Source organism: Mytilus galloprovincialis, chromosome 1, assembly GCF_965363235.1.
Source record: "Mytilus galloprovincialis chromosome 1, xbMytGall1.hap1.1, whole genome shotgun sequence".
Classification (NCBI taxonomy): domain Eukaryota; kingdom Metazoa; phylum Mollusca; class Bivalvia; order Mytilida; family Mytilidae; genus Mytilus; species Mytilus galloprovincialis.
This window is the reverse complement of record NC_134838.1, coordinates 131005726-131018942: the sequence shown is the minus strand read 5'-3', so window position 1 is coordinate 131018942 and position 13217 is coordinate 131005726. Positions and strand designations below refer to the sequence as shown.

General features: G+C 31.7%; 1 protein-coding gene across 3 annotated transcripts in view; it reads left to right on the top strand.

Moving 5' to 3' along the window:
* The window catches only part of LOC143059792 (SCY1-like protein 2), an 88053-nt gene that overhangs the window by 72050 nt on the left and 2786 nt on the right, over positions 1-13217 (top strand). The window contains exons 10-18 of one of the 3 annotated variants that reach the window (XM_076233357.1): positions 555-677; positions 1632-1745; positions 2265-2397; positions 3719-3837; positions 4902-5002; positions 5441-5556; positions 5999-6049; positions 12213-12247; positions 12661-13074. In XM_076233357.1, the coding sequence (XP_076089472.1) occupies positions 555-677; positions 1632-1745; positions 2265-2397; positions 3719-3837; positions 4902-5002; positions 5441-5556; positions 5999-6049; positions 12213-12247; positions 12661-13074 (1206 nt within the window). The remainder of the gene's footprint in view (positions 1-554; positions 678-1631; positions 1746-2264; positions 2398-3718; positions 3838-4901; positions 5003-5440; positions 5557-5998; positions 6050-12212; positions 12248-12660; positions 13075-13217) is intronic. The other 2 variants (XM_076233369.1, XM_076233364.1) reach the window with 2 other exon arrangements.

Genomic DNA, 13217 nt, shown 5'->3' with positions numbered 1-13217 from the left:
AAAAGGGAAAATTAAAACTCATCAGTAAAAAAAGGAGAGAAATAAAAACATTACAAAAATGACAAAAAGGTAAACGGACCTCACACCCGTGCTAGCAAAACGATGTTGAACTCAGAGTCTCAGTTAGTTAAATGCGTTTTATTACAATACCCCTTTTATTTTATCTTTCCACGAAGGATTAAATCAAGAATGAAATTTCAGTTTGCTTGATTTTTAGTTTTGGTTAGGATTAATACAATTCAATATGTTCTCTATAGAGATTATTCTAAAATAAATTGCAATTAAATATTTCATAAGTTATTTTTATTTCGTAATAAAATACCGAGTGTCTGACCTAGGTTAATATAAGTTGTTGCTTCATTTTATTTTTATTTTTTTTTAGATAATTGACTGTTTGAAATGTACCTTTTTCCATATAAAGTCGTGAGGATTAAACGAATATGATTTGTTTCAATGGTATATGCTTTAAATGAATTCGTGGAATCGTAAATTGATATATAGGTTGTGTATCATAAGAGGTGTATATATGATTTCTAATATGTTTTATTTTCTAGGCTACTGTTAATATTCTAAATCGATTAGATATAATCTTGAATAAAAGTCCTATTGAGGAAATTCGATCAGAGATTATTCCGTTAGTGTTCAACTGTCTGGAATCGACGTCTATACAAGCACAGGTAAGTTATATATTTAGCTTTGTGTCAACGTCTTCATATCAGCAGGTTATTTTAGTTTATCGGTGTTCCCAATGTCTGTATCATTTTGTTTAGATCTTACTAGAATTTAATATTAAGGTTGTGTGACGTCAGATAATTTGAGCAAGCCTAAATAACTTTTAGTTAATGTATTTGGTGATGAGAGTAAAGATATATACAAGAACACATCACTGATGGCATAATAAAATTGAGAATGAAAATGGGGAATGTGCCAAAGAGACAACAACCCAACCATAGAGCAGACAACAGCAGAAGGTCACCTATAATGAATTAATCGACGTTGAAATGTTTAAACAAAACTTACCAAGTCATGTTCCGGTTTGATGAATCGAAGAAACACACTTGTTTTTTTATCATACAAGCTACGCTTATACATTCCGATAAATCGATAAAAAGATTTTCATCATATTCATATTGTAAAATATCATAATTTACAATTTGCAGACAACCTGATAATCAGTACTTATCAGAAATTTTAAATTTCAGACCAAATGAACGATATTGCATTGTTGTTTACCCAACTTGTTTTGATTCCGTGCATTTTTTATGGAAAAATAAAAAAAATATCAAACTCCAAGGAAAATTCTAAACGGAACATCCCTTATTAAGTTACTAAAACAAAAAGCTCAAACACAACAAATGAATGGGAATCAACTATTATTTGTAAGGACTTTTTTTTTTATTAAATTTGATCAAGTTGAGATTAAAGCTGGCATAATTTTCACCGAAACAGCAGTTCAGTTCCTTGACCATTCTTATCTAGGAAAGGACATAAACGCACATGGTTTTAGCGTATACCCTGAATATTTATGTTTTGTAGGAAGCAGCATTAAATGCAATAGGTATGATCAAGGAATATATGGTTGACAGCTTTGATTTGTTTTAGTGTAAACGCTTAATATGTATGTGTTGTAGGAAGCAGCATTAAACGCTATAGGTATGGTTAAAGAATACCTGGATGACAGCTTTATGAAGATGTTGGTTTTACCAAGAGCTAAAGCTCTGTTTTACAAGGCAACTAATGTTAGGGTGAGCACTTTTAACTTGATTAACTCTTTAACAAACATTCAAGGTTGTTTCTATCATCCTTAGTTTCTTTATGGTCTTAATACTTTCAGGAAAAATATAACTTCCCATGTATACTGTGCACGTGGATTCATCAGAAATCGTGCGATACTAGTTCAAGATTATTGCTGATTTACATTATAACGGTGAACCAAGAATATATATGTTCAACAAAAGAAACCATGTGTATAGCAGTGTATGGAGAATTTACAACAAAATAGCATTTTAATGTTACCATTATCCAATTTCTAATAAATTGTAGGAAGAATCTTTCAAAGTTATTATCAATGATCTGACAATCTTTAAAATGATGTTTTGACGAACTTATACAGATTGTTTTGACAGGTTTTGTAATATTTCAGTTGAAGATAAATGCACTGTCTTGTATTAACCATGTTTTATACAGGTTTTGTAATGTTTCAGGTGAAGATAAATGCTCTGTTTGTATAGACCATGTTTTAGACAGGTTTTGTTATATTTCAGGTGAAGATAAATGCACTGTCTTGTATAGACCATGTTTTAGACAGCTTGGACAAGATGACCATTTTAGATGAAGTTTTACCTTTGTTGACTGAGAGTCAGTGCCAGGATGCTAGTATTGTTATCACAATTGTCGGTAAATACTTTTAACAAACCAACTTTGTCTTATATCTGTTTGTATGTTACCGATTGATCAATTTATATATATATTGAGTCACTATTGTCGGTTGATAATTTAAACAGACCACTTTGTCTTTTATCTGTTTGTATGTTAACGAATGATAAATTTCGATATATTTTGAATCACAATTGTCAGTTAATACTTTAATCGGACCAACTTTTTCTTATATCTGTTTGAATATTATCGAATGATCAATTTATATATATATATATATATTGAGTCACAGTTGTCGGTTAATAATTTAAACAGACCAACTTTGTCTTATATCTGTTCGTATATTACACTAATCTACAGTCAAGTGTAGACATTGGTTCTATTATTGTATTACAGTGTTGAGGACATAATAGTCACCGCCTTTTGTTCTTTGTTATATTTTAGTTCGTATAGGACTAATGTCTCATTGACACAGAATTGTGGGTAAATACTCACATTTTATATCATAAGTATCGTTGATTAGACACCAGTGTGATCCCAGTAGCTAGTACTAGCATAGAAATCGAGATTGCCTTAAAGTCATAAGAAATGAGTGATCGGTGAAAAATAATGTTCTTCCAATTCTTGAACCAATGCATACAAACATCATAAACTTAGTCTTCTGTGCACGAATTTATCATTTTTTTCGTGTAAATTTCGTATAACTGTCAATTTATTTTTTCAATCGGTCAGTTTTGTTGTGAAAATATGGCAGGTAATTAAAGTTCGTGTTTTGAAGCCGAAGTTTAACGATTGTCACCTGTTTGTCAACAATCAACAAAAAATCAACAAAAAACATGGAAATTGAGCACGTGTTTAACATGTAAATTTAGATAATAGTTTATTTTAAGGACATCCATACATATTGTGATCACCGAATTTTTACGAGATGGTTCACACTGAGGTCACTTTGCATATGGGAAATATGTCGGGGAAATTGCTTCCTTCCAGGAAGTAGTTTAAAAAAAAGTAAACTTCTTCTAAATATGAATAAATTAAAGAATTTTCTTCAGAAAAAAGTATATGTACATAAGTTTTATAATGAAAACTATCCATTGAGTAATAAAAAACATGCATTTTTTTTTTGATTTGAGGTTTCTTATGACTTTAATGACATTTGTTATAAATTTTGTGAAATACTTCTAAAAAAAAACGTGTTCTAAATCAAATGCACTGTTCTTTTTAGTTAGTTCATATATCATCAATGACTTGCCAAGGCAAGTGTTATCATATTACGACGATGGTTTGTATTATGTCGTCTCACATCAATACATATACTAACTGTAAATGTTGTCTATTCCAGGTATTTATAAGCACCTGTTGAGTGACAGAAAGTTTGGATTAACACATAACTTGATAGCAACTAAAGTGATGCCACCATTAATTCCTCAAACTGTCAATCCAGGTCTAACTATGGAACAGGTACGATTCATATATTGTCCATCCATGCCTTACTATGGAACAAGTACGTTACACTTTGAAATAGCACCAAACAAAAACTATCAATTCAGGTCTTACTGACGAATTTGTAAGTTAAACGTTAAACTCACCAAAGCATCCCACTATCTGTCAACCAAGGCATAAATGTCGAAAAGATAGTATATATATCCAGTGGGTTTAAGTACTGATGTCGTGCAAAGTACCCGGAATAACCCTGATCGTCAATCATCTCTGTAGTCACAATATTTCAAAGTTTCACGAAAAAGAAAGTATCAAACCGCTCTAAAAATCGACCACGTATCACAATTCGTCTTTATAAAGTGTTTCAAACCAAATATCTTTATCACTTTTAAAACAGAAGTACAGAAAAGGTACTTTTTCACAAAATTTAACCGACGCAACGGTGACAAAATTAATGTTGTTTTGAAACTAGGTTTAATTCATCTTTTCTACATAAGAAAATAGTTTTACCAAGTCAGGAATAAGACCATTGTAATTCATTAGTTTGATGTGTATGGGCTTTCGATTTTGTCATTTGACTTTCCATTTTGAATTTTCCTCGGAGTTTGGTACTTTTTGTCTTTTTTCTTCGAACGGACTGCCGTCAATTTGTCGTACTTTGTCGACATTTGTTTTTGGCAACATAAGCGCCAGACTTACGTACAATGATGGTACTCTCCTTGTGGTTCATTTTCAAGAAAAGCGTTCTTTGCATTTCTATGTCAGATCACCGAAACATATCATCGCCACAATTTATGAGTTTTATTATGAACAGTGTGGTCGAATATGCCGATTCGAATTCAACTAGTACACAGCGAAATCAGTGGACGACACTGCGTTCTACGTCAAGCTGAGATTTAGAGGTATTGTAATGGAGGACATAAATAAAAGCTTTTCTGTACAGGATTTGGAGTCAAAGCTTAAAATTACATTTTGCATTTAGTTCTTTTTTAAGGGGTTGTATTTTTTGTGGTTTTTTTTTTTTTTAATAAAACATATGTTTCTTTCAAGTTTGGAAACACTGACAATCTTCATAAATGTTTCAGTTTAGTGCTTTAATGGAAGTATTACGGGAAATGCTAGAACAGATAGATCGGGAAAGAAGGAATAAAATGAAACAAGAATCGGGATCGCCCCCAACACAAAGGTAAACACAATTTATGAATTGATTGGTTTTTAAAATTAAGTTAAAAGCATGACTTTGATTTGAAGGAAATTTTAACTCTTTTCTTTTCGTGGAAAAAAATACTAGAAGTGTCCAGCTAAAATATCAGAATTGAACTGATTTTAGGAAAGTGGAATGACAGCCCACCAGCAAAAAAACAAGTTTGTGAAGTCATGTTTGTCTTAATAAACCTCAAAAATGATAATAAAAAAAATATTCTGGCAGTGCGCTAAATGCCTGAGAAAAAGAAAACTATTCTAAACGTATCTAAAAGAGAAAGAAAGACCATTGAGGAACATTTAAACTCATAAAAAGCATATTAAGATGTCAACTGGGTCAATTGTAAAACAGAACAAGAAAAATATATCAGTTAAAGCGAAGGTTACAGTTAAATCAGTTTGAATGCTTCTTTACTTTTAGGGGGTCTTTGAATATGCAAAATGGCAAATCAAAGGACGATAAATCAGCGTCACTCGGTAAAAGCTTTTTGTCTGTTGATGGAGCAGTACCGACTGGCATACAGAAAAGTAGAACAGGTATTCTTTTACTATATAACACCTCGGACGTTTGAAGATAATTGATCAGTGCGCGCTAATGTGGTGTTAATATATCAGGAGTCAATTTAAAATGTTCACATTTATTACATTATTTTTCTGTAATTGTATGGTGGCACGTTTGAAAATGCATGCACATTTTATTGATACTTTCAATTTAAGTAGTCAAATATAGTGGACATTTAATTATTTAATACTTTTTAGTTTCTTGTCGTATGAATGAATATTGCATGATACATTATATTTGTGAAACTATTTATGACTTATTTTAAGTTATGTTTTATTCTGAAATCTAAGAACTGCTCTTAACTTTAAATACACTTTGTCAATGTTCTATGAAGAAAGACAGGTATCTTACAAATTTTATTCAATTCGTTACCCATGATTTCCATAAAAAAAAGTGATTCATAAAATATTTTAACAGGGTCTTTACAACTACCCCTCCCGCCAACAATCAACATACAAGTGCCATCAGGTAACCCGTGTGTAGATGAATTGTTGTCTATGGCGTCGTTGTTAGACTAGGAAAAAAGCATGACACAGGAATATGTATTCAATAAGAATTATTCGTGATGAGCGAAAATCAAATTTCAAAAACGTTATTCAACATGGGCAAAACAATCTATCATTATTATTCGATTAAATGTTACAAGCGATTTGGTTTGAATAGAATATTCACTAAAAGAAAAACAAAAATTAACGTGATTTCATTTTTTCAATCAAAATTAATCCTTATTGCTTTTTTTCAAAGTGAAGAAAACATTTCCAGTAGGTGTTGTTACAGTATTGTGTAATCTAAACCACCGTCATATAGATGTCCATGGTCATCTATTGTGTAACTAAACCATCGTCATATAGATGCCAATGGTCATCTATTGTGTAATCTAAACCACCGTCAAATAGATGTCAATGGCCATCTATTCTGTAATCTAAACCTACGTCATATAGATGTCAATGGTCATCTATTGTGTAATCTAAACCACCGTCATATGGATGTCCATGGTCATCTATTGTGTAATCTAAACCATCGTCATATAGATGGCAATGGTCATCTATTGTGTAATCTAAACCTACGTCATATAGATGTCAATGGTCATCTATTGTGTAATCTAAACCACCGTCATATGGATGTCCATGGTCATCTATTGTGTAATCTAAACCTACGTCATATAGATGTCAATAGGCATCCGTTTTGTAATATATATATATACACATATTAATAGTATGAAATACAGGTATAAATCAAAATTCATCTTTTACTTCATGTGAGTCGAAACACTGGCAAATGATATTATGTCTTAAGATTTGAATTCATATTGAGATTTGGTTTTAAACGCTGCAATTTGCATTTCATACTTCAAATTTCTATTTGTTGCAAAATTTCTGGTGAGAGAAAAAAAGACGTATCGATAACTGGTTGGTTATATAAGACCTATGCCTTAGTTTTAAAACCAATTTTCTAGTAACAGATGAACTTGTTGACGAGCATTCACTCTTTTGCTTCGAAGTAAAATCTAACGACCATTTTATAAAGATAATGTTGAGAATTCCTAAAAGCAATTGCAATCAATTTAGTCCAGTCAATCTAGCATAAATTTGACTCTAACCCGAAAGTAATTGCAACAGAAGATTTTTAAGTTTTAATCTTCAGCATTATACCCCAAATATACACAGAAAAAAGTCCCATAAAATCTAATTTGAGGAAGACTTAAAAAATCACCATTTAAAATTCCTATGCAGATTTGCATTGAAAAGGGAGATAGCTCTTGCAAAAAAAGGCAGAAATATCAATAAAAATTGATACAAAATTATAACTTTACCGCTTCTATTCATCAGGATGTATTGATTCTTGACTTTTTAGCGGTCTTTAGAGTATAACAAACAACTGTAAAGTGTTTTCATATCTTTTATCAAGCTATAATCTAGATTTCGTAATTCATTAGTTGACCATTTATTGAATTTTTCAACATGTCAAGGTAAAGAATCTCAAATTTAATAAAAACAATTAAACATGTATTCTTCTTTTTGTGGTTAAAAGCTTCTTTAGATAAGTAAGTTGCTGAAAAAACATAATATACATCGCCGCAATATAGCCTTTTTGTGCTATATATATTGATTCTTGGTTATTGGAAGTAGTTAGTTTATAAAGTACGTAATGTCAGGTTATATAAACCGAAACAATTTGAAACCGTAGTCCTTATCTTAAAACATAATATACATCGCCGCGATATAGCCTTTTTGTGCTAATGCGGCGTAAAGCAACCAACAATCAATCAATCATAATATACATATATAAACAATACCAAATTTTCACATTATTTTTTCGAAATGTTCACAAAGCTTCAAATTTGCAATTTCTTTTATTAAAAATGCACGAAAAAAATATTTTAAGAAAAACAACAAAAAACTGATAAAAAAGACTCAGTTATCTCCCCTTACAATGTTAGTTTCCATAGGAAATCCATAGGAAATTAAAAATGCATATTTTTTGTTTTCCTCAAGTTAGATTTTATGGGACTTTTTTCTATGTATATAAAGGGCATAATGCTATAGATTAGAACTAAAACATTTTCTGTCGCAATTAGTTTGAGGTTAAATCTTAGTTTCACTGGACTAATTGAATATATATTAAATTTTGAATTAAGTAACATTTCTCATAATAATTTTACGTGGGAATCTGCATGACTGATGAGTATAATTGGCAATAAGGCAATATGCAAAACTAAATTCTATAAGAACAAAGTTATATTTAATTTGTTTTTTATCGTTAGAGTTATTCCTCTTGGCATTAATACTCGACGTTTACACGATGTATGATTTTGACAACAATAGATATTTGCTGTTCTTTTGGGAAGTCATTATTTCAGAAGATCATTTTTCGAACACATCTGTTTCACAGCAACTGTTTTAACGACAAATAAAGCAAAATTAGTAAATCCCTTCTCAATAATCATAATTCGATTAAGCAAAAACAAATCACTCTTGAACCGAAAAAGACACGTCAACTATATTAAAGAGGGAAATAACGGAACAACAGAAACACTGAACCACAACAAAGGCAAACGCCAACATAAATAGAAGCGGACTGTAGATAACAATAGTCTTACTTGGTGCACGACATTTTAAGAAAAATGGTAGGTTGAATTGCTAGCTTAACTTCATGCTTATATGGCAATGCTAAAAATACCACTAAAATTGCAATTGTGCAGGGGAAAGCAATCGTTTCCGAAGGTCTACCGGTCAATATAAAATGATGTCGAAAACTATAGAAAATATTGAATATATGACAGACGAAACATGCTTGAAAACCAAGAGAAGACTACAAGATGTTTCCTTTAAGCAATTGGATATACATTTATCGCTGACGTGTTAGTTTACTTGTCAAAGCTCAGTGTTGAAGGCCGTACATTGACCTATAATGGTTTACTTTTATAAGTTGTTATTTGGATGGCGAGTTGTCTCATTGGCACTCACACCACATCTTTCTTTACCTAGTTACTGTTTAATTTGGTCGGAGGATATTTCTTTTTTTTATGTTTTATGTTTAATATGATTATGGTATTTTTTTTAGTTTAGAATAATCTTCTAGTGAAACAGATTGATCTAACTTGCTTACAACCTCAGTTTTGTGACTTACAATTGACGGAAGATGTATTTTTTTTTTTTATTTTTTTTTTGTAATTTTCCGTATGCGAAACAGGTTGACGGGAGCCTTTAGCTGGTTTTTCCATTCACCTGTTTTCGTTTTTTCGTTTGTTTTGTTTGGTATATCTCAACAATTTCCTCGTTGAATTTGTTAATCGTGCACTTATCACTGTGTTTGCTTTTGTTTGTGCTCTTTTTTGTTGATGTTTTGTTTTTCTATGCACTTGTCTATGTTTTTGCACTTTTTGTCCGTGTGTCGTCCTCTGGATTGCTATAACTGATACCTCTTGTCATGTCTTCAGAAAGGGATTCATTCAAATAGGTTTCTCGTTTTATGAATATTGTATTTATGCCTATGATTAGAGAAATAAACACAAAAGGTGTGGAAGGATACTAAAGGAATATATGTATAACCATCACCATCAAAAAGACGACACCATGAGTCATTAGAGAGGAAACTGTGTAATCAAAAGGTGTGTCAATACAGCAGAAACTGTATAACCAAAAGAGTCAAAACAAGAAAGCAATAACTAACACAAACAATTTTCATCGAGTGAGATTGATTCTTGGTTATTGAAGTAGTTAGTTTATGAAGTACGTAATGTCAGGTTATATAAACCAAAACAATTTGAAACCGTAGTCCTTATCTTAAAACATAATATACATCGCCGCGATATAGCCTTTTTGTGCTAATGCGGCGTAAAGCAACCAACAATCAATCAATCATAATATACATATATAAACAATACCAAATTTTCACATTATTTTTTTGAAATGGTCACAAAGCTTCAAATTTGCAATTTCTTTAATTAAAAATTCACGAAAAAAAATTTCTTTAAGAAAAACAACAAAAAACTGACAAAAAAGACTCAGTTATCTCCCCTTACAATGTTAATTTCCATAGGAAATTAAAAATGCATATTTTTTGTTTTCCTCAAGTTAGATTTTATGGGACTTTTTTCTATGTATATAAAGGGCATAATGCTATAGATTAGAACTAAAACATTTTCTGTTGCAATTAGTTTGAGGTTAAATCTTAGTATCACTGGACTAATTGAATATATATTAAATTTTGAATTAAGTAACATTTCTCATAATGAACTTACGTGGGAATCTATTTGACTGATGAGTATAATTGGCAATAAGGCAATATGCAAAACTAAATTCTATTAGAACAAAGTTATATTTAATTTGTTTTTATCGTTAGAGTTATTCCTCTTGGCATTAATACTCGACGTTTACACGATGTATGATTTTGACAACAATAGATATTTGCTGTTCTTATGGGAAGTCATTATTTCAGAAGAATAATTTTTGGAACACATCTGTTTCACAGCAACTGTTTTAACGACAAATAAAGCAAAAATAGTATATCCCTTCTCAATAATCATAATTCGATTAAGCAAAAACAAATCACTCTTGAACCGAAAAAGACACGTCAACTATAAGAGGGAAATAACGGAACAACAGAAACACTGAACCACAACAAAGGCAAACGCCAACATAAATAGAAGCGGACTGTAGATAACAATAGTCTTACTTGGTGCACGACATTTTAAGAAAAATGGTAGGTTGACTTGCTAGCTTAACTTCATGCTAATATGGCAATACTAAAAATACCACTAAAATTGCAATTGTGCAGGGGAAAGCAATCGTTTCCGAAGGTCTACCGGTCAATATAAAATGATGTCGAAAACTATAGAAAATATTGAAAATATGACAGACGAAACATGCTTGAAAACCAAGAGAAGACTACAAGATGTTTCTTTAAGCAATTGGATATACATTTATCGCTAACGTGTTAGTATACTAGCCAAAGCTCCGTGTTGAAGGCCGTACATTGACCTATAATGGTTTACCTTTATAAGTTGTTATTTGGATGGCGAGTTGTCTCATCGGCACTCACACCACATCTTTCTTTACCTAGTTACTGTTTAATTTGGTCGGAAGATATTTAATTTTTTTATGTTTTATGTTTAATATGATTATGGTATCTTTTTTAATTTAGAATAATCTTCTAGTGAAACAGATGGATATAACTTGCTTACAACCTCAGTTTTGTAACTTACAATTGACGGAAGATGTATTTTTTTTTTTTTTTTTTTTTTTTGTAATTTTCCGTATGCGAAACAGGTTGACGGGAGCCTTTAGCTGGTATTTCCGTTCACCTGTTTTCGTTTGTTTTGTTTGGTATATCTCAACAATTTCCTCTTTGAATTTGTTAATCGTGCACTTATCACTGTGTTTGCTTTTGTTTGTGCTCTTTTTTGTTGATGTTTTGTTTGTCTATGCACTTGTCTATGTTTTTGCACTTTTTGTCCGTGTGTCGTCCTCTGGATTGCTATAACTGATACCTCTTGTCATGTCTTCAGAAAGGGATTCATTAAAATAGGTTTCTCGTTTTATGAATATTGTATTTATACCTATGATTAGAGAAATAAACACAAAAGGTGTGAAAGGATACTAAAGGAATATATATATAAACATCACCATCAAAAAGAAGACACCATGAGTCATTAGAGAGGAAACTGTGTAATCAAAAGGTGTGTCAATACAGCAGAAACTGTATAACCAAAAGAGTCAAAACAGGAGAGCAATAACTAACACAAACAATTTTCATCGAGTGAGATTGATTCTTGGTTATTGAAGTAGTTAGTTTATGAAGTACGTAATGTCAGGTTATATAAACCGAAACAATTTCAAACCGTAGTCCTTATCTTAAAATATAAAAAAGTAATACTTTATCAATTGTATACTTAAAACGTACAAAGCGCTTGCCTATACTTACCTTCATCAGAATAGCTAAATGCCAAACATGTTAATTTCGAGGGTATTGAATTAACGTAACACGTGATGATTTTTAAGACCCAAAAAATTGTCAAATTCGAAAAGGGCCGACATTGCCGGAGGGAGTTGGAACCATATTTTATTGTAGATGATTTCTAACAGTTTACTTGAATAGCAGGTAATTATGTCGTAAATTTTTATTTCAGTACCCAGCAGTCCAAATCTCAGTGGAAAATTATTGGTAAGTTTTTTAAAAAAAATATCATAAGCTTTGAACTGGAAATAGATTTACCAGATAATGACGTTTTAATTCAATATTTCTGTCTATTGATCTGTACGAGAAGTGCAATATCAATTAGTATGTATTAAGAGTTAAAATGCAAATCAAATAAAAACTGGTTTGTTTGTAAAGACTATTTTTTTCAAATGGTGTTGAGAAGATAAAAGTTCTATTGCTACGGTTTAATAAACTATAGAACAAACTATTGCCATATTTAACATCTGCACAGATACTATTGAAATTACAATGTAAAAGATTATAATATGCGTGTACTTTCAGTCGCAATTCTTTTTGGATATTACATAAAAAGAAAAAGAAATCATTAAATAGTTTGTAATTATTTTTTCTCTTCTTCTTTTATCTGCTAATTCCAGGATGAAAAACAGATGTCAGTTATAGATACATCAGAACAGCAGCGGAAGTTTAGTCTGATTCCTCCAGTTGGTGCTACTCCTGGTATCAGTCTAATTGCCGATGAAAGTCCCTGCTCTGACCGCCCTCGCCGTCCAAGTACACAAAGTTTGGGACAGTATTCATTTCCAGTAAGTTGGTTCTATGATGCCCGACGAGGATCTTATGAATCACGGCATTCGTCTGATAAATCCCGACGCCCTAGTACGCACAGCGTGGGTATATTACCCATATCCATGTTCGGGGAAGGTGGACAAAAAGAGAGAAAACCTAGCACCCATAGTCTTGGAATAATGCCAATAAGTGGTATTGATGACGATCAGTTTTTCATCGATTGCAGACATCGACGCCCAAGCGCAGGGCCATTCATCACGCCCGTAAGTCCGCCGCAGTGTATGTGTGGAACGCATTGGTTGATGGATGGCTATATGCAGATGTAGTATTGCGCATGACTATGTTTTGACATTGAAGACTGAAGTACCCATATTTAATCACCTCTGTTACCCTTTCCATTCTTGTG